We start from the raw sequence: 21598 nt of genomic DNA on the forward strand, positions 1-21598 counted from the left end.
TGAAAAAAAATGAAAGATATCTCCTACTTTGAAGACCACTGATCACAGCTGGGGTCTGTAATACAGCTGTACCTAAGAATCCGTGCAAGACAGTAAAGCATTGGATCTCTCAATAATGCCTCATTTACACATCCGTAATTAAACATGTATGTGAGAAAAATGGCACCATTGTCATCAGTCACAGTAGGGAAGACTCGCTCACATGTACTGAAACAGGTGCTCAGGAAAAATAGCTAAGTCAATAAAGATAACCTGGCACACCATACAGAAACACGACAAAATTGCAGGAAAAAAGAATCTTTTTATTCAGGTGACCCTTTTAACCAGACCAACGTTTCGGTTGTATTTTAGCCTTTTTCAAGGTCAATCTCAAGGGTGCGTCACGCTGAGAGTAAGGTGTGTAACAAAGCAAAAAGCAGGAGTGGGCAGTGATTCTTAATGCCCCTGCCTATAGTTGTTAACAACCACTGCCCACCCCTGCTTTTTTCCTGCAATTTGGTTGTGTTTCTGTATGGTGTGCCAGATTATCTTTATTGACCATTGTCATCAGTGTTAGGCATCAGTCCCACTGGTGTATGACTCGCATGAGTGCAATGCGAGAGTCTTGCATTGCACTCGGCCCCATGTAAAGCTGGGTTCACACATAGCGACAGCGACAATGACATCGCTGTTACGTCACCATTTTCTGTGACGTAACAGCGACCTTGTAAGTCGCTGTTATGATCGCTGCTTAGCTGTCAAACACAGCGACGCAGCAGCGATCATAACGTCGCTACATGTGCAGAGAGCAGGGAGCCGCGCACACTGCTTAGCGCTGGCTCCTTGCTCTCCTAGCTCAAATACACATCGGGTTAATTACCCGATGCGTACTGCAGCTACATGTGCACAGAGCAGGAGCCGGCACTAGCAGCAAGAGCGGCGGAGGCTGGTAACGAAGGTAAATATCGGGTAACCAGGGAAAGGTCTTCCCTTGGTTACCCGATGTTTACAGTGGTTACAGCTTTCTGCAGCTGCCAGACGCCGGCTCCTGCTCCCTGCTCGCTTCATTTCGTCGCTCTCTCTCTGTCACACACAGCGATGTGTGCGTCACAGCGGGAGAGCGACGACGAAAAAATGAAGCAGGACATTCAGCAACGAGCAACGACCTCACAGCAGGGGCCAGCTCGTTGCTGGATGTCACACACAGCGACAGCGTCGGGACGTCACTGCAACGTCACAGAAAATGGTGACGTAGCAGCGACGTCGTTGTCGCTGTGTGTGACACCACCTTAAGACAATGCAGCAGCCCACATCTGGGAGTTTTCCCTCAGCCCTAATCCGACTGAGGAAAAAATCGCTGCATGCTGCAATTGTCTGTGAGTCTCTCATCACTTGCACCCATACAAGTTTATGGGTGCGAGTGAAACATCAGACTGTATGCGGATGTCATGCAGTGCGATGCATGCACAGGCTGACAATGGAAAATATGGGGGAATTAATCCCTCCCTCTGCTTCGCATAATGACACTTGGATCACGCTCGCAGCAGAGCGGAAGCGTAGGGTCATTAGCATATTGTATCTGATGTTCTCGACTAGTGCCTTATGCATCAGTGTACGGTCTGTGTGTCCATTTTTACCATCAGTGTGTCATCAGTGTTTTTCGCTGATGGATAAAGAAATATACCGTATTTTTCGTTTTATAAGACGCACCGGATTATAAGACGCACCCCAAATTTGGAGAAAAAAAAAAATATGGGGTCCATTTTATAATCTGGTGGTGTCTTACCAGGGAGAGGGGGCAGCAGCGGAGCGGGAGTTACAAAAGGCAGAGGCGGTAGGTACTGGAGTACGGTGATACTGGTAATGGTACAGAGGGAGGCCCAGATACTCACCGCGGTCTCTGCTCTGTGCGGGCCCGGTGACACTTCTCTGTGAGGGGGCCCGGTAACGCTGCTCTGTGCGGGGCTTCAAATAATGGCTGTCGGAGTCGGTGCCTGCGCAGATGAGAGCTTGAGCTGAGAGCTCCATCTGCGCAGGCTCTGACTCTAAGTGCGATTATTTGAATCTCTGACCACCGACACCTTCAGAATGACAGAGCAGCCGGGCAGAACAGAGCAGCCGCACGCCGAGCAGAACAGCAGCCGCGCGCCGAGCAGAGCAGCCGCGAGCCGAGCAGAACAGAGCAGCCGCGAGCCGAGCAGAACAGAGCAGCCACACACCGAGCAGAACAGAGCAGCCACACGCTAAGCCGTTCACGGTGGCACCACCGATGCACACAACAGTGCCGTACTGACCAGCGCCGGCAGCACCCGGTAAGCTACATTCGGATTTTAAGACGCACCCCTCATTTTCCTCCCAAATTTTTGGGAGGAAAAGTGTGTCTTATAATCCGAAAAATACGGTATACATTACCAATCTTCTCCTATACTTATATAATCTGTGTGCTGTACGTGTTTTTCACCGCAGACCCATAGACTTGTATTGGCCTTTGTCATCTGTGTCACAGAAATAAAAGGGACATGTCTCTGTGTGTTTTGCACTAACACACAGTACGTAAAGAAAAATGGACTTGTGAATAGCACTATAGATTATAATTGGTACGTGTTGTATAGGTGAAAAAAAACCCAGATACAATACATACGTGCAACAGGGACCCGTGAATGAGGTCTTAGGGTAGATTCACATGACCGTATTTTCTGTCTGAGTGCACAACACAATGCACAACACTGGCAGCACTCAGACTAATGGGGCAGTGCAGATGACCAAATCTATGCGTTAAAAATGTACATGTTGTACTAGTTTCTTACGTATGTTAAATGAGACTCGCCCATTTAGGTCTATGGGTGGGAAAAAAAAATTGGATTCCATATGGAGCAACAGTATAGCATCCGATTTTTAGGAAGACATTTCAGTTCTCATACCAAGTTGTATATTAGTCTCATAAATTCTTAATAACCACTGCTGTATAAAAACATATTGCACATGGATGATAAATAGAAAAAAAAAATTCTGGATGAAACTTGGACAATTTTGTATACTCTTGTGTGAGAATAGCAGGGACTAAAACTTAACTTTTAATTTATCAATAAAATCGATATAAATATACTTAAATTGTGCAGTAAAAGAAGTGCCAAATGGCTACATATAAGAAGGATCTCACCCAGATCTTTTCCAGGGGTAAGAAGACACACCGATCCAGAAGTGGTCACAGGCTGGAAGAACCGGGGTAAAGCGTTGGGAGATGGTATAATAACCCCTGTCGTGTCCCGTGATTGTGCCACCGTGGTACCTGGACACATAGGTTTCTTTACCCTTTTGGTCCCTGCCACTGCAGGTTGATCATTTTTGTGGTCCCTGCCGTTGCAGGCTGATCATCCTTTTTGGTCTCCCCTGAGGAACTCTTGCCATTAAGAGGGAAACGCGTCGGGAGGACGTTCTTTGTTTGTTTGTATGGTTGCGGGGCAGACACCTTACTTGGGTGCTGCCCTTGTCAGGGCGGAAGCACAATCACGGGGCACGACAGGGGTTATTATACCATCTCCCAACGCTTTACCCCAGTTCTTCCAGCCTGTGACCACTTCTGGATCGGTGTGTCTTCTTACCCCTGGAAAAGATCTGGGTGAGATCCTTCTTATATGTAGCCAATTGGCACTTCTTTTACTGCACAATTTAAGTATATTTATATCGATTTTATTGATAAATTAAAAGTTAAGTTTTAGTCCCTGCTATTCTCATTATAATTTGGACTTTTGGGCACTATTTTTCTGCTTGTCAGATTTTGCTATTATATTATACTCTTGTGTGAACCTGATTTCCAGCCTTATTACCTTGGGAGACCTCCTAACAAGTTTTTTTTTGCCACCCAGAAACCTGTATTTAGTCATCTACCTTAAAACTGTTGGGGTAGGAATGATTAAAGCATTTTATATATTAGATGAGATTCATCATTTTATCAATCTTACTGATGCCTTCTAGGAAACCTCTGACTACGTTCCAAGGGACCAGGTTGGGCATCACTGTTCTAGTTGTATAATGGCCTCTTAAGACAAAAACCAAGATAATTGAGGTATACTCCGCGCTGCAGTACAAAGAAACACTCCAAAAAATAAAAGCAATATGGATGGTTTATTCTACGCGTTTCGAAGAGATATCCCCTCTTCTTCCTCAGGAAAATCCACAGATAAAAGAAAATATAAAAGTTTTATCGGGTGATTATTCCTGAGGAAGAAGAGGGGATATCTCGTCGAAATGTGTAGAATAAACCATCAACATTGCTTTTATTTTTTGGAGTGTTTCTTTGTACAGCAGCGCGGAGTATACCACAAATATCCTGGTTTTTGTCTTGCTTCTGCCTTTAGCACGTGCGATCGGCTGCAGCTGGTCTATGTCTCTATACTGGTTGTGAGTCTCACAACCATTCCAGGTGAGCTGTTTTCCTATTAAAAAGTCACCACACTGTTAAGACCCTATTGCGCTCCTTATATCCACAGCTTGTTTCCTGTCTATAATGGCCTCTTGGCTGATGAAGATCTGGTTGTTCCTTATATTTCAGTTAGCAGTTATCTTGTTCACTGCAGTCAAGGACTAATATATAGTTACCATAAATCAACGTCATTAAGCTTCATCTAACACAAATTTATTTTTGTTATGGGCATTATGAGGCAATTACTTTTGAAATATCTTTATGCATCATGTCATAGCCCTACACTAAGATCTTTAACTGTGAGCCTTAGGCCGGAGTCACGCTTGTGAGTGACTCGTGCGAGTCTCGCAACGCATCTCCCAGCACGGCTTCACACTCTCCTAACAGGAGCAGGTCAGCTGCATGTATTTCTATGCAGCTGAGATGCTCCTCTCCGGAGGGCGGCTGTGCCAGGTGATGCGATTCGAGACTTGCACGAGTCACTCACAAGGGTGACTTCGGCCTTACTGGTATATTCATTTCATTTCATTGTAAAGATATATGTTTAGCAGTATAGGTTCACAGTGTGATAACTTAATATATAATCTAACCAAACTTTCAGCAAACGCTACAAATATATTAGTTCCTTACCTTCTGCAGTGGTTCAAGCAGTCTACCAAGTGCCACTATAGCAATTAACACAATGAAAGCTGAAATGAGACCAGCTATCTGCAACAGAAGATGTTCTTACATATTAGATGAAATATCTTACAAATATATTCTTACTGTTTAAAACGTGAATAGCTCATGCGAAGACAGACAGTTGGCCTAATAAATAGCTCCAGCTAACCTGAGTCTTTCCACCAGTGCTTTCCTGGACAGCGGTACGTGACAAGGCGGTGGTGGCACAAAAGCAAGAAAAGGCTCCACTGAAAAGGTTGCTGATCCCGAAAGCAATAAATTCCTATAAGAAAGAAATGGACGTTTAGCAAATGGTGATGAAGTAACACTTTTATTTATTACATTTATGACCATACTTCTACATTTACATTTGTTAATATAGATTTACACTCTAAACATTTTGCTCTACCCAGAGTAGTTTTGTTGGGACACATTGAGGGAAATTTATCAAGCTAAATGTGACCGAATTCATACACATTTTGTGTAAAAAAACTTATTTTCATAACTTGCACCATGTTTATTATGTGTTTTACAAGGGCGGACATAACAATAGTGCAACTGGGGCCCAAAAGTTAACGGGGCCCATTTTTACCTTTAACACTAGAAGTCCCAGAAATTTCGAGCTCCCCCCTGAAGTCCTGAAAGAGGGTCAAATGACTGTTGATAAACTGAATAGAACTAAAGCTGGGTTCACACATAGCGACAGCGACATCGCTGTTACATCACCATTTTCTGTGACGCAACAGCGACCTAGTAAGTCGCTGTTATGATCGCTGCTTAGCTGTCAAACACAGCAGACGCAGCAGCGATCATAACGACTCGCGTCGCTGTGGAAGCCATGCTGCACTTGGTAACTAAGGTAAACATCGGGTAACCATTACCCGATATTTACCTTGGTTACCAGCGCACACGCTTAACGCTGGCCCCCTGCTCTCCTAGCCAGGATACACATCGGGTTAATTACCCGATGTGTACTCCGGCTCCGGCTACGTGTGCAGGGAGCCAGCGCTAAGCGGTGTGCTCTCACGCTGCCAGTGCCGGCTCCCTGCTCACGTAGCTGGAGTACACATCGGGTAATTAACCCGATGTGTACTCTGGCTGTGTGCAGGGAGCAGGGAGCCGGCAGCACAGGCAGCATGAGAGCGGCGGTGCTAGTAACTAATGTAAATATCGGGTAACCAAGGAAAGGGCTTCTTGGTTACCCGATGTTTACCTTGGTTACAGCTTACCGCAGCTGCCAGACGCCGGCTCCTGCTCCCTGCTCGCTTCAGTTCGTCGCTCTCTCGCTGTCACACACAGCGATGTGTGCTTCACAGCGGGAGAGTGACGAGCAAAAAATGAAGCAGGACATTCAGCAACGAGCAGCGACCTCACAGCAGGGGCCAGCTCGTTTCTGGATGTCACACACAGCGACGGGACGTCGCTGCAACGTCACAGAAAATGGTGACGTAGCAGCGACGTCGTTGTCGCCGTCGCTGTGTGTGACACCACCTTAATTAGAAACTAAATGGCTAAACTCAATGGAAAACAACAACCTCCTGTGGTGCGACAGTAATGGCATTAATTACAGAACAAAAGATGGTGATTATAGGATGTTAGCTAAAATCCTTCAGGTCATTCGACCCGTCTCTGGTTTCCAAAGGTAGAAATGTTAAATGACCCCTCTCTGGGACTTCTAGTGTTAAGGTAGGTGGAATTGTGCATTCTAATAAGCTATTGGACTACAAAGGTTCCATTTATTGTTCTTGCACAGGGGCCCTCTTTTGTCTGTGTTTGCCAGTGGAAAAGGTTCTTAAAAAAGAAATGTGCCACTAGCCAAATTATAAATCTGTATAATCTTAAGGATTACACAATATTGATAAATATGAAAAAAGAACAATTTTATGCAAATCAAATTTGTGTGAAATATGTGACCCTTCAGATTTTGTGTTATACAGAGACTGATGAAAGAGACCTGAGTAGTCTCGAAAGCTTGCTATATATTACCATCTTTTCAGTTAGCCATTAGACGGTATCAACTGACTCTCAGTACTTTTAAACAAATTTTTGTGAAATTTTAGGAAATTTGCTGGACTTTGTCTGTTTAAAGGAAACCGGTCACCAGTTTTGGGGCCTATAAGCTGCGGCCACCACCAGTGGGCTCTTATATACAGCATTCTAACATGCTGTATACAGTGTGTCCACCCATATCCTGTCCACCGCCATTAACTTGAGAACGGCGGCAGCTATAGGCATAGAAGTGGTGTCTAATTATAGTAAAGTAGCCATGCGCTACGCAATGAAACCACCTATGCCCTGAGCAGGGCAGATCAAAATATTGTAGTGCGCCTGCACGGGACCAGTGTGTGTGTATGACGTAGGACGTGTCATACACACAGGCTTCAGAAGGAGGACGACAATGGCCAAAAGTGGAAGCGCCGGCACCAGAGAACGGAGACGCCCATATGGCCCAACTCCACCGCAGCGACCGTTTTAGGTATTATAAAGTGCTTTTTACGTTCTACACAGCGGCCTGGGCTCTTATATACAGCTTGTTAGAATGCTGCATATAAGAGCCCACTGGTGGTGGCCGCAGCTTATAGGCCCCAAATCTGCTGACAGGTTCCTTTTAAATAATTTTAAATTTGATTAGCGTGAACTGCCCAAAAATGCCCAACTACCATTTTTACAGATTGCATCAGCAAGAGAAGGCTCACATGACCTAATGCATTGCCAATTCTTCCCAGCAGCTGTCACGGGGGGCACTGACATTAGTTCAGTCACCGCTCTGTGTATGGAGAGCAGTAACCATGCCCCCCGGATTGACTGACAGACTCCTCTCATGCTGACCAACAGTCAGCAGTGCCACTACCCTCTTTACTGAAACCGAAATGCTGCTAGGAAGAATAAAGTTAATTTCCGCCCGGCAGCAGGGTGTAATGTGCAGTCGCAGGGCAGGTTCAGAATGCTATTACCCTGCAGAGTAACCTCATATCTGCATGTTAATAGCATTTTTCCACATCTCAGGTTCCCTTTAAATACAGTATGAACACCACATAGCATCCTAAATACTGCATGAGCCCTCACATAGCTTCTTAAATAGATTATACACCCCACTTCGCCTCCTATATACAGTATGAGGCCCACATAGCCTCATATACTTTATGATCTCTCACATAGCCTCCAATAATAGATTATGCACCCCACTTAGCCTCCTATATACATTGTAAGACCCACATAGCCCCTATATACAGTATGAGCCCACATACCCTTCTATATACTTTATGAGCCCCCTCATAGCCTCCTCTTTTATGTTATACTATATTTATATATTTGAGCCCCCACATTGCCACCTATATACATTTTTAAGCCCTCACACACTCTCCTATATACATACAAACATTCCATATGCATGAACTAAAATAACCCACTACATACTCACCTTGCTCCCTTTCCCCTGCTGATCTACTCTGGTGTGCAGTGCACAGACAGTTTGCACAGCACACGCGATGATGTGATGTCATCGCATCTGCTGTGCCTCACGCTGATTGGTGAAAGACAAAGCCAGCAGCACTGTCATGCAGCAATGTGTTTTACCACTGGCTGCATTCTGTGGATGCAAATAGCAGTGACATCAGAAAGTGAGTGGCAGCAGACAAGCAGTAGAACAATCAGAGGGCCGGATGTGGCACATGAGCTGCACTTTGCTCAGCTCTGGTATAGCATGATATTATTATTGCAATATACATATATAGAAGACACATACCTGATTCCCATTTATAGCATAGCTGTGTTTGGTGGCATACACTTTTCCCACAGAAACAGCCACAGCATAGGCCACTATACCTATAGAAAATGCTGAGCCAATCATTTCTGAAAATAGACTCACATCTGGTGTCATAGGAGGTATAAAACTGAAAAAAAAAAGCAAATAATGATAAATAAAGTAAATCAAGATTGTAACTAATAAATTATATCTAAATATATGATTAACCCTTAAGGGCCCAACTTAATTTGGCCTAATGTCCACATATTTTTTTGCGATTTTTCATTGTCACATTCCAGAATTCATAACATTTTTATTTTTTTTAGACTGAGGTGTATGATGGCTTACTTTTTATGGCAACAGTTGTATTTATCACTGGCACCATTTTGGGGTACACACAAGCTTATATCTGACTTTTATTTACTCTCTATAAGATGAAATACAAAGAAAAAGATCAATTCTGTTGTTTGTTGACATTTTATATTTTACCCTTTAAATTTGCTGCACAAATAAACTGTTTGCTATACTCAGTGTGTCAGCAGGATTATCATAATTCCAAATTTATGTTATTTTATATTTTATTACTTTTACACAAAAAATGTTTTTATATCTTAATATTCTGAGTCATATTTTATTGCATTTATTAATGCATTTTTTTTACGCTGAATTTTTTAGCTTTTTTTTGGTGTGTCATGCTTTAAATAAAGTTACTTTGTTGTTGATGCGTCTCGTTATTTGGCTTTGACAAACTTTATTGATACAGTCATGTACGGATTATATGTGTTCTGCTGTGGAAAAGTACTAAACATGAATATGCTTTTGTTTTCCCTGAAGTTCTCCACAACATAATTCTATAGAAAAATTCTGCACATAAAGCTCCGCATATCCGCAAAAGACATTGACATGTGGATGTAACATCTTCACGACATTTCATGTAAGTTTACGTCATGATCGTGAAGGGGTGCCCACAAAACGTCGTAAACTTACTTCAAGGTGATCATTTGGTCACAGGAGCTGTGCCTGCATGATCTCTGCCAAGAGCTTAGCATAAGTGATAGCCAAGCTCTGGTTGTCATAGTCAGGCACAATGCCCGTACCTGCTTTGGCTGTTTATCCTCCTAAATGCCGCAATCAAAAATAATCACAGCATTTAGGTGGCATTGAGAGGGAGAGCACTGCCTCTACCACCTGGACCTCCACAACATCATCACAGGTGCCTAATCATTGCCATGGCAGCCTGAGATCAAATGACAACCTCCAGGTCTGCCAGCTATGGTTGCTTGTTAGACCATGCTTGGAGCCTGGTCTAACATGCATTCTGTCAGTGTTATAATGACAGGTGTAGTGTATTGCAATATTTGTGATTTGCAATACATTATATCGGCAATCAGAGTAAAGGCCCTGTCACACACAGAGATAAATCTTTGGCAGATCTGTGGTTGCAGTGAAATTGTGGACAATCAGTGCCAGGTTTGTGGCTATGTACAAATGGAACAATATGTCCATGATTTCCCTGCAACCACAGATCTGCCAAAGATTTATCTCTCTGTGTGACGGGGCATTAATAAAAGATAATATTCCTTATATGGACTAAGTAAAAAAGTGAACACCATAAAAAAAACTGTCTTTTCATCATACAGCCGACAAAAAAAGTAGAATAAAACGCAATCAAAAAGTCATATATACTGTATATAAAAATAGTATCGCTGTATTTGTACTGACCCCAAGAAAAAAGATGTCTTTTGTCACTTTTATGAAACGGAGAGCAGCATAAAAAACTCAAACAATTCCTGAATTGCTGTTTCTAGCTGATTCTATGTCACAAAAAGCAGAATAGAGACCAATGAAAAAAAAAAATTAGGTGGCCCTAGATGGTACCATTTAAAGACTCCAACTTAATCCGCAAAAAAAAAAAAGCCTTCCCATAACTTTGTTGGCAGAAAAGAAAACTATAGTTTTCAAACTTAGGTGATGCAAAAAAAACCATACTGAACTAAGGAATAATGCCTTTTCATCACTTATACCGCAAGGTGAATGGCATACAAAATACATAAATAAAGCCAATTCTTTAACCCTAGAATGCATACCTGGGGCCTCGCAGGCATGCTAGGTCATTTGTTTTCTATGGTAGATTGAATTGCTTGCGCGTTCTAGGGTTAACTGCTGTTGATTTGTCCATTCAAAGATCGTAAAGATTGCTCACATTTATCCTACGCTCTTTGCTGGGCGCTTACATTGTCATTTAGGTGTAAATCTCTGAAAAACGTGATTCAGACAAAATTCCCAACAGAAAATTCACTGTAATGAGTCAGAGGGAGTCACTTTGTACTCTGGTCTGGCCTGTGATCAAGAGGTGTCTACCTTTTAACACTTCTTTTTGGCATTCACAAAAGTGTGGTTAGCAACAGTTTTGTGCACTTTTGAAAAGAGAGACACCGCTCAACAGATGCCAAAGTCCATAGTAACTCTGCTGCCTCATTAGTGAATGGATCCGTCGTGTGTTTCACTTAAATCATGTGTTTCAGAGCTATAGATAGAGTCCCTAATATACCATAAGTGCTAAACATAGAGCACAGGATAAATGTGAACTGATGTAAAAAGAATCTGTACTCCAAATTGCCACCAATAGCATTCAACTCAACCCACAAAGAGCAAGTTCTCACTTAGGTCCATCATCTGTTAATGGAAATATAGGGAGCTTCCACATTACTGGTAGCACAAAGGCTCTGGAAAAGTGGTATAGCCCAACTCCTCAAAAAAGAAATCCAGCAAACTCTGCATTCCCAAATTCCAAATGCCCCCCTCCCTTCTAACCGCCACAATGTGGCTAAACCACAGTTAACATCCACATGTTTGGTATTGTTGTAGTGAGGAGAGCTTGCTTAATTTACAGGATGTGTGTCTCCAGAAGCATGACCTGGCCACAATGTACAAGCACTATAATGTACTACACACTACAAGAGATAATTTGCAATTTTTAATTCTGTAAAATTCACTGTGTTTGACCTCATGGATGTTTTCCAGAGACAAAATCGCCACTACACTTGTAGATGAATTTCCAAAGAGGTGTAATTTCCAAAATGTGATCACTTGAGGAGGTTTCTGCTCTTTTAGCACTTAAGGACTCTGTAAATGGAGTTGACAAGCTATTCTAGGAAAATCTGTGCTCCAAAACCTGTGTAGCCTAACAGTACACATGTGGGGTATTGCCACGTTCAGGAGAAATTGTGTAACACATTATGGTGACTTTTTTTTACCTATGCCCCTTCTAGAAATTGGAAATGTGGGGCTAAATCAACAGTTTAGTGGTAAAAATGTACTATTTTTTCTTCGTTGCCCAATAGTATAAAATTTTGTGACACACCTGTGGTGTCACTATGCTCACTGCACCACTAGATGAATTATTTGAGGAGTGCAGTTTATAAAATGGGGTTACTTGTGGGGGATTTCTGCTGTTCTGGCACCTCAGGGGCTTTACCACTGTTACAAACCATTCCAGCAAATTCTGAAGTCCAATGTAGCGCTGCTTCCCCTTCATCGCTTTGCACTGGCCGTAAAAGTAGTTCCCAATTACAAGATACTTTACATTATATCAAAGTGTCATATCTTTAGTGTTGTCCCGTGAAAAGATATAATAAAATATTGACAAAAAAGTGAGAGGTGTACTCACTTTTGTGATCTACTGTGAGAACTCAAAGAACTAAACTCATGCATTGGCCTATACATAGCGATATATAGTGCATCTCAATTGGCAGGTGAATTACTTTCTAAGTACTGCGTGTAATAAACACTTACCCACTCGGAATCTTTTTTACAATTCCTGCATTATATTTCTGTTCTAGATTGACTCCGTACGAAATCCCTGTAGCCACAATTGTCTAAAATGAAAAATATAATGAAACATTAAGCAAATAAACCATATGAATCTGTTATATATATATATATATATATATATATATATATATATATATATATATATGTCAAAAAGTACTATACATACCACCATGATTTCTATGGGAATGGGTACTTTGAGGATGTGCTTATATCGATCATTTATTTCTTTCACCACAACGCACACGATAAAAGTCAAAAGTCCAGCAATAAGATCAGCAATATTGGTTTTTGCAATGTTTGCAAAAATATCAATAATTGTCTGCACAAATACAAATGGATAAATATTAGCAATTTAGAATTTCCCAGTGATATCAAACAGGCATTTCAATCTTAAACATTTATAACATATCCGTAAAATGTACTTCTGTGACCCATGCAAATCTCCAAAGTGGGCACTGTTCTGCCTGGCTTCTGCTTATAGGTGAAAAATGAGTGGAGAGGGGGCCATGCATGTATATGGTTATCTCCATTGACTTCTATAGGAATCACAGACTCAGCTAGCCATGCTTTTTTAGCTAACCCCTATAGAACTGAATAGGAAAACCACAAACGCAGCCACGTCCCCATTCTTTCTCCTTCTGGATGTAAGGGTTAGGGCCCCATTTGAGAAAAAAGGGGGTCTCAAAGATGGAGCATGCATTGATCAGGCATGTGGCATATCCCATGGATATGTAATAGCATTTCTTAAATTACAAAACCCCTCTAAGGCTAGTTTCACACTTGCGTTGAACGGCATCCATTGCATTGCCTTGTGTGATGGATGCAACGGATGTGTTGCATATAGTGGCACAATGGATGCAACGGATTGTACAAAACAACGGAATCCGTTTTTTTTTTTTTGTTTTTTACAGTTTTACCGGCGGCAGACTATTGTGAATGATCAGCTGATCGCTCACAGCAGCCGGCCGCCGGGTGATCAGCTGATCGCTCACAGTAGCCGGCCGCCGGGTGATCAGCTGATCGCTCACAGTAGCCGGCCGCCAGGTGATCAGCTGATCACTCACAGCAGCCAGTCGCCGGTTGATCAGCTGATCGTTCGGCCGCCGAGAATGTGTGCGGGGGGGCGAAGTGCGGGGTGGGTGGAGCCGAGCGGGGCCATGGCCCTGAGAACGTCAGTGGCTCGGGGACTGCATGGCTGGGGACAGATGTGTGTGTGTGTCTGTGTGTGTACATGTGGAGTTCGGGAGGGGGCGGAGCCGAGCGGGGAAGTGTCGGGCTCCCTGCACACGTAGCCAGGGTAAATATCGGGTAACTAAGCAAAGCACTTTGCTTGGTTACCAGCTTACACCGCTTAGCGCTGGCTCCTTGCACACGTAGCCAGGGTAAATATTGGGTAACCAAGCAAAGCGCTTTGCTTAGTAACCCGATGCGTATCCTGGTTTCTTATGCAAGGAGGCAGAGAGAGCATGCGCAGTGAAATCTTAAGGATTCCGCTGCTGAAAAAACGTGACATGCTGCGTTGCTTCCGCGCGGTGGAAGCAATGTAGTGTCGGCCAGCGGAAGCAACGCAGGTACTTTTGGCACAATCCGTCATACATACAACTCTATGGGAAACAACGGAATCTATTAACGGATTCCGCTGTTTTCCAAAAGGGCGGATTGTGACGGAAAGGTAATTAACGCAAGTGTGAAAGTACCCTAAGATATATACATACTCTTACATAGTATTTCAGATATGGGATCTGACAGTTTCTACTTACACATTTCACATTAGTCAGAATTTACAGTGATGATAAACTCACATATATAATAGAAAGCACGCCATTGTAGTTTTTAGTGGGAACGTTGAGAACTGTCTTGACTTGGGAGACAAACACTTGGAAAGCAGCAGCTGTGGTGAACCCACCGACTAAAGGATCTGCTAGGTACCTGACAATGAACCCAATCTGAAAAACTCCTAGTAAAAGCTAAAAAGGAAAAACACATAAATATATAGATTAGTAGAGGGACGTACAGTATTTTACTTGGGAATGCCATAGAGATCAATGTAATAGTAAGGGTAATAGTAAGGGTATGTGGGTTTTCTGCACCAAATCTGCGAGGGGAAAATACTCAACGTGTGCATGAGACTTCAGGATTCTCATTGACTTTGCTGGTATAAGGATTCCTTCAGGTTTTGTGACAAATCTACCCTGAAAACACGTGGTAATAACGCAACATGTGCACAGAGCCTAACTGGGGGGATTTTTAAGAGCAGAACACACTCCAATTGTTTATGTTTCAATTTCTAAAATTATTTTTGCGTGAATCCATATTAATTATGATGGGCTTACACATTCTTTTATATGCACTATAAACATAAAGCACCTTATCATGTACTCCTGATTACATGAAAAATTATTATAAGCGTGAGGAATAGCAGGTTTCTGCCCCTAAATTCTATTCAGGTAAATATGAAATCAGAATCAGATATTTCAAAAATGTTTTTACCTGAATGATTCCAATCAAGAAACACAGAGTTCCCGAAACCATAACTCTAGCCGCGTCCCTGGCCACTGTGTCTATCAAGGTCTTGTTCAGTCCAGTGGTATTACTGAGCATGGTGAATTTTTCATCGGGTGCTATACTCAAGACAACAGACCCCACCATCAAACTGACCACTGGAAATGGTCCTGTAGAACACATAAGGTTAACATATTACATATTCTCCAACACCAGACCGCCATGAAATGTATGTCTGTGCAGGTCCACAGCAGTGTCCACTTCCCCTTTTTCTCCACTCCTCCAGTGGAATTACACCATATGCATTACTTAGCCTTGATCACACTGTGAAATGTAAGACATGCTGTACAACGAGGCATCTGACAGCTCAATAACCATTCTGCGTGCCGCAGCATCTCTCCCAGCGCGATGGGGGTATGAGATGTGCTGCTCAACCCTTTAATGATTGGGGAGCACAATGGAGCCAATGATTGGTATATTATGTATATGTTTTATTTGTATGTTTAGATGAACAAAACAATATTAATAATGGCTATTAAGAATGAAAATGAACGATTTGTCTTATTTTGTAATGTATTGATATGATGACTTACCAACAGAGATGTGCTTTGATGTTCCCAGGAAGAAATATGTCAAAATGGGGAAAAATGATGAGTAGAGACCGTATCCCACAGGGACCGCAGCAAGTAATGCAAAAGCCAGACCTGTCCCAAATAAATATGGTTATAATACCACAAATGATGAAATAGTCAAAGAAAATCTGTATGAACTTTAAGAACCACTCCAGTTGTTTTTTTTCTTCCTTTAAGGCCTGTTTCACACGTCAGTGATTCTGGTATGTTTGTGCTTTTTTTTAAATGTACCAGAATCCCTGACATACGCAGACACATTATAATGAATGGGTCTGCTCACACATCAGTGATTTTTCACTGCACGTGTCTCCGTGCGGCGTACCCGCGTGTCCGTGATTGCCGCACGGAGACATGTCCATTTTTTTCTGGCATCACTGATGTCCCACGGACCACGCAGTGGTGTGGTCCGTGAAACACGTGTCAGAAAAAAACGTGCTTTTAAAATAAAAAACATTTTTACTCACCCGGCTTCAGCAACGCTCTCTGCAGCCCGTGCAGCCTGCTGCTTCTGAGCCGGCTGATTACTGTCGCGCATATTCATGATGCACGACACAGCCGACCCGGAAGCAGCTGCTGCGGAGGTCAGCGCCGGCCAGATGCTGCACCGCGGGAGCGATCAGCACCATGGAGAGTGGGAGCACGCACAGGTGAGTTAATCTCTAAGTGCAATCACGGGCCACGGAGAACGGAGCCCGGATTTCACTTAGACAACCCACGTGTGCCGTAATTCACGGCACACGGAGGGACATGTGCGTGTTTTACGCGCCAGTGAAAAACGTCAGTGTTTTTCACTGACGTGTGAAACGGGCCTAAATCTAAGTCCATTGCCCCCGTCAGGCTACTTTCACACATCAGTTTTCTGCATTCAGGCACAATCCTTTTTTTTCCTGATGCAAAGGATCCGGCAAAAAAATGTAAAACCGTATCCACCGGATCCGGTTTTTAACGGATCCGTTATGCCGGATGCGTACAAAACCGGATCCGGTGGATACGGTTTGCATCCGTTTTTGTATCCGGTTTGTCCGTTTTTTTGAAGGATCAGCTTTTTTAAAGAATTTGGTGCATGCGCAGTTTACAAAAACGGATCCGGTAGCCGCATCCATTTTTTACCGCATTGCGCCGGATCCGGCGTCCATAGGCTTTCATTGTAAAACACGCCGTATCGCGCCGGATCCGGCACGATGCGGTTTTTTTGCCGGACAAAAAAACGGTGCAAGATACGTTGCCTCCGGCCGCCGCTTTGATAAATTTTGCCGCATCCGGAAAAAAACGGATGCAACGCAAAGCCATCAGGTACAATCCGGTTACAATGCAAGTCTATGGGGATAAACCGGATGCGGTACCGGATCCGATTTACCCGTTTTTTTCCGGATTGTACCTGATGGCAAAAACCTGATGTGTGAAAGTAGCCTCATATACTCACCTTCTGTTGTCTCCACCATTTACCGACATTGCTCCCCCCACAGGGGTTTGCTAACATGCTAATCAATGCATCATCACCAGCTGTGACACGTGTACCTGTGTCCGCTGATCTGAATGCCATCCACCTCCGGTCATGCGCAGTATGAAGCCGGGTGTACGCATCTCGGCTTCAGAGTGGTCTACTACGCATGACCGGAAGGGCAGAGACTTCTGATCAGTAATTACAGTGAACACAGGTATGCGTGTCACTGCTGGTGATGCTGCATTGAATAGTATGTTAGTACACCCCTGTGGGCGTGCTACCATGCTATGTGGGCAGACTAGCAAGGGAGCTAATGCCCTTGCGACTAGTCCCTGCGCTCATTAGCATATTATAAAAAATCTTTAGAAACACTTTTTCTAAAGATCTCTTTATCTATGCTAGTGTATACAGGGATGATTAGGCAGGGATTAGCAATATACACCCAGAACTGCTCATGGTTCTGGGTGCATATTAGGCCTGACAGGTTCCCTTTAAGGCGGATCCATTGATGAATATTTATTTCTTATATTACAAATACTAGTATAATAAGGTATCTCCTAAAAATACCACCTTTACTCAGCACATTACAAATGTTTCAATCTTGAGACATTCAGACTTACCCTGCAGTGTACCAACAAGCCCTGTGCTGACTCCAGAAATAAGGTCGCTCACAAACCATTCCTTCCATCTGTATGCTGGAAGCCATTCCAGGATTGGGAAGAATGACTTTACAATCAGGTAAGCTTTTCTGGATGTACAGCTATTAAAAGAAAACAGAACAAGCTTAATATAGTGGCAAAATGACTGTTCTAAGTGCAAAATCACAATTAGGGCTCATGCGCACGTTGCGTACTTACATGCATTTACACTGCGTTTTACACTGCAGCGTAAATGCAGGCGTCCTGTGTCCCCTGCACAATCTATGTAGATTGTGCATGAGACGTGCGCACGATGCTTTTATGAACGCAGCGATTTGGGTGCTAAAATTTTGACCCAAATCCGTGCATTCATAAAAGGAGCATGTCAATTATTTATGCGTTCTGGATGCAGCTCTCACTCTATCTATGGTGGGGGCAGCATCCCGAGCGCATGAAATCGGCTTTAACACAAATACTGCATTCATTATGCAGTATTTCTGCAGCGATTTGACGCGCACATGTGCTGTCAAATCGCTGCAGAATATTCGGCAGTTACGTGCACATGAGCCCTTACAGCCTAAAATAGGTATCTGAGCATGGTAATAGTGACCTAACATCAGAAAATATTGGAATTAAAATGCAATAGAAGAGTAAGGAGCGAGGCCGCGCCCTGGCTGGAGTTTTACTCTGAAACGCTGTGGTATATTAAGAATAATAACCTTCGGACAGAGTTTCTCCGAAATGACAGCGTTTCACATACACGGCTGCTGTAACACAGCTAATCTGATTCATTAACCTGCTGATTCATGCTGCCCGTGGGTCAGACAGCACTACTCTCTTGCCAGATGCCCGTGGGTCAGACAGCACTACTCTCCTGACAGCTGCCCATGTTTCAGACAGCACTACTCTCCTGCCAGATGCCCGTGGGTCAGACAGCACTACTCTCCTGACAGCTGCCCATGGTTCAGACAGCCCTACTCTCCTGCCAACTGCCCATGTTTCAGACAGCCCTACTCTCCTGCCACCTGCCCATGTTTCAGACAGCACTACTCTCCTGCCAGATGCCCATGGTTCAGACAGCACTACTCTCCTGCCAGATGCCCGTGGTTCAGACAGCACTACTCTCCTGCCAGATGCCCGTGGTTCAGACAGCACTATTCTCCTGCCAGATGCCCGTGGTTCAGACAGCACTATTCTCCTGCCAGATGCCTGTGGTTCAGACAGCACTACTCTCCTGCCAGATGCCCGTGGTTCAGACAGCACTACTCTCCTGCCAGATGCCTGTGGTTCAAACAGCACTACTCTCCTGCCAGATGCCCGTGGGTCAGACAGCACTATTCTCCTGCCAGATGCCTGTGGTTCAGACAGCACTACTCTCCTGCCAGATGCCTGTGGTTCAGACAGCACTATTCTCCCGCCAGATGCCCGTGGTTCAGACACCACTATTCTCCAGCCAGATGCCCGTGGTTCAGACAGCACTATTCTCCTGCCAGATGACCGTGGTTCAGACAGCACTACTCTCCTGCCAGATGCCTGTGGTTCAGACAGCACTATTCTCCCGCCAGATGCCCGTGGTTCAGACAGCACTATTCTCCAGCCAGATGCCCGTGGTTCAGACAGCACTATTCTCCAGCCAGATGACCGTGGTTCAGACAGCACTACTCTCCTGCCAGATGCCTGTGGTTCAGACAGCACTATTCTCCCGCCAGATGCCCGTGGTTCAGACACCACTATTCTCCAGCCAGATGCCCGTGGTTCAGACACCACTATTCTCCAGCCAGATGCCCGTGGTTCAGACAGCACTATTCTCCAGCCAGATGACCGTGGTTCAGACAGCACTACTCTCCTGCCAGATGCCTGTGGTTCAGACAGCACTATTCTCCTGCCAGATGCCCATGGTTCAGACAGCACTACTCTCCTGCCAGATGCCCTTTTAAATAATAAAATTATGACTCCGAGTAGCCATAATTGCTAGAGAAATGACTAAACATGGATGTATAGCGATACCAGTAAACAATAGCAAGTTCACACAGTGAAAGCAGTAACTGTGTTAGCTGTAGGTATAGCGAGAGATGTGATTTTCAGAAAGCATAAGATATAAAAGATAAACACATAAGCAAGATCTGTATAGAAGTTTGTAATCATAAACCATAGAAGTTTTAATAAGAATAATTCATACTGACAACGTTTCTCATATCAGCTTTAGTTTACAGATAAAAAAAGTCTAGATCAACAATTAAAAGGGCTGTGGTACCTGTGAAGGCGGACAGGGTGTGCTGGATCTCATAACACACATTGAGTATTTGGTTGCAGAAATTTCTGCACCATTTCTGCATATTCTAGAGGGGAAAAAAGCAGCGCCAAAAAACATGCTTTTTTGCCACGCTTTTGATGCCTTTTTACCATGTTTTCGTGAGTTTTCCAATTGAATTCAATGGGTGCAAAAATGCTGAAAGAATTGACATTCTGCAGATTATTTTCTGCACCTAATCTGCAAATCACAAATAAGCAACGTGCCCATGAGACGTCAGGATTCTCATTCACTTTACTGGCATCAGGGTTCCCTTCAGGTTTTGTGACAAATCTGCACTAAAAAACGTAATAAAAGCGCAACGTATGCACAGAGCTAAGTGGCCAATAGGTTACTCATCTCTAAAAAAAATGTAGGGATCTTATTAATGTGTCTGCAGTCTGTTTTATTACAGTATCTTTCAAAATCATAGAAAAACTATCTGCATGTAAAACTATTTCTAAGCACTATTGTCTCTTTACCCCATAGAATCACATGCAAAGTATTTAAAACTGATGGTAGTAATAACCTGCAGCTCTTTTGCAGCCTCTCCTGGATAGTTTTCTTAACAATTTCCTTCTTTTCATTTTCCTCCTGAAAAGCTGGGTCTGTGTAAACAGATCGTGCCACTAGATATCCCGGGCTGTGCATATCCATACCGTCCGATGCCATCTGCGAAAACAGCCGGAATATGTGACATATCTATTCAAAACCTCCTGGAAGTATCAATGGGTGCATGCAAATGTGCATTATAGATATATATATATATATATATATATATATATATATATATATATATATATGGATTTACTGTATGTATACACCATGTACATAATATAGATGTATATGTATGTATTTATATTGATATGTGTGTAATTTACTGTAACATATACAGTAAATGGTATGGAATTGGCCATGAAGAATGTCAGGCATTGATACAACGTGACAGAATATTATTCCTATATACCTGTAAAGCGGCAGTCCTCAGAGACCTTGGCAGGTATCCTGCGCTCACATTATATAGTCCTTGCAGCCCAAGGGAAGTTCTATTTACTGGAAAACAGAGACTCCCATCACCAGTTTGAGGTAGAATAAACTCACCGTCCAGCACACGCTTATTAACCCCTTTTGTCTTGAGTCGTACAAAATCCAGCCTTCCTTATAAATACACTTGTAGAGCAGAAGACCTAATGGACACTTGATACCACGTTTCCATTAGAACTTTAGTTTTCAGCGCTCCTAGATACCAACATTCAGCGCTGCTTCATATCATTTTTAGTTCTTGCCCAGTATGAATTGAACAGGTTAATTTCCTTCGCTTCCATGCTTTTATGATAAATGTATAAGGCTATACTATTATTATTATTTATTATTATAGCGCCATTTATTTCATGGCGCTTTACATGTGAAAAGGGGTATACATAAAAACAAGTACAATAATCATGATGCGC

At 43.2% G+C, this 21598-nt stretch overlaps 1 protein-coding gene across 1 annotated transcript in view; it reads right to left on the minus strand.

The window, feature by feature from the left end:
• LOC142303618 (pendrin-like) overlaps nucleotides 1–20819 on the minus strand; it is a 37566-nt gene extending 16747 nt beyond the window's left edge. The window contains exons 1-10 of the mRNA XM_075345145.1: nucleotides 20677–20819; nucleotides 17840–17979; nucleotides 15737–15847; nucleotides 15132–15313; nucleotides 14444–14608; nucleotides 12808–12960; nucleotides 12603–12685; nucleotides 8808–8955; nucleotides 5232–5345; nucleotides 5033–5110 (exon numbers count right to left, since the gene is read on the minus strand). Coding sequence (XP_075201260.1) covers nucleotides 5033–5110; nucleotides 5232–5345; nucleotides 8808–8955; nucleotides 12603–12685; nucleotides 12808–12960; nucleotides 14444–14608; nucleotides 15132–15313; nucleotides 15737–15847; nucleotides 17840–17979; nucleotides 20677–20819 — 1317 coding nt within the window. The remainder of the gene's footprint in view (nucleotides 1–5032; nucleotides 5111–5231; nucleotides 5346–8807; nucleotides 8956–12602; nucleotides 12686–12807; nucleotides 12961–14443; nucleotides 14609–15131; nucleotides 15314–15736; nucleotides 15848–17839; nucleotides 17980–20676) is intronic.
• Between the last annotated feature and the right edge of the window lie 779 nt (nucleotides 20820–21598).

The sequence above is a fragment of the Anomaloglossus baeobatrachus genome, chromosome 4, assembly GCF_048569485.1.
Source record: "Anomaloglossus baeobatrachus isolate aAnoBae1 chromosome 4, aAnoBae1.hap1, whole genome shotgun sequence".
NCBI classification, from domain to species: domain Eukaryota; kingdom Metazoa; phylum Chordata; class Amphibia; order Anura; family Aromobatidae; genus Anomaloglossus; species Anomaloglossus baeobatrachus.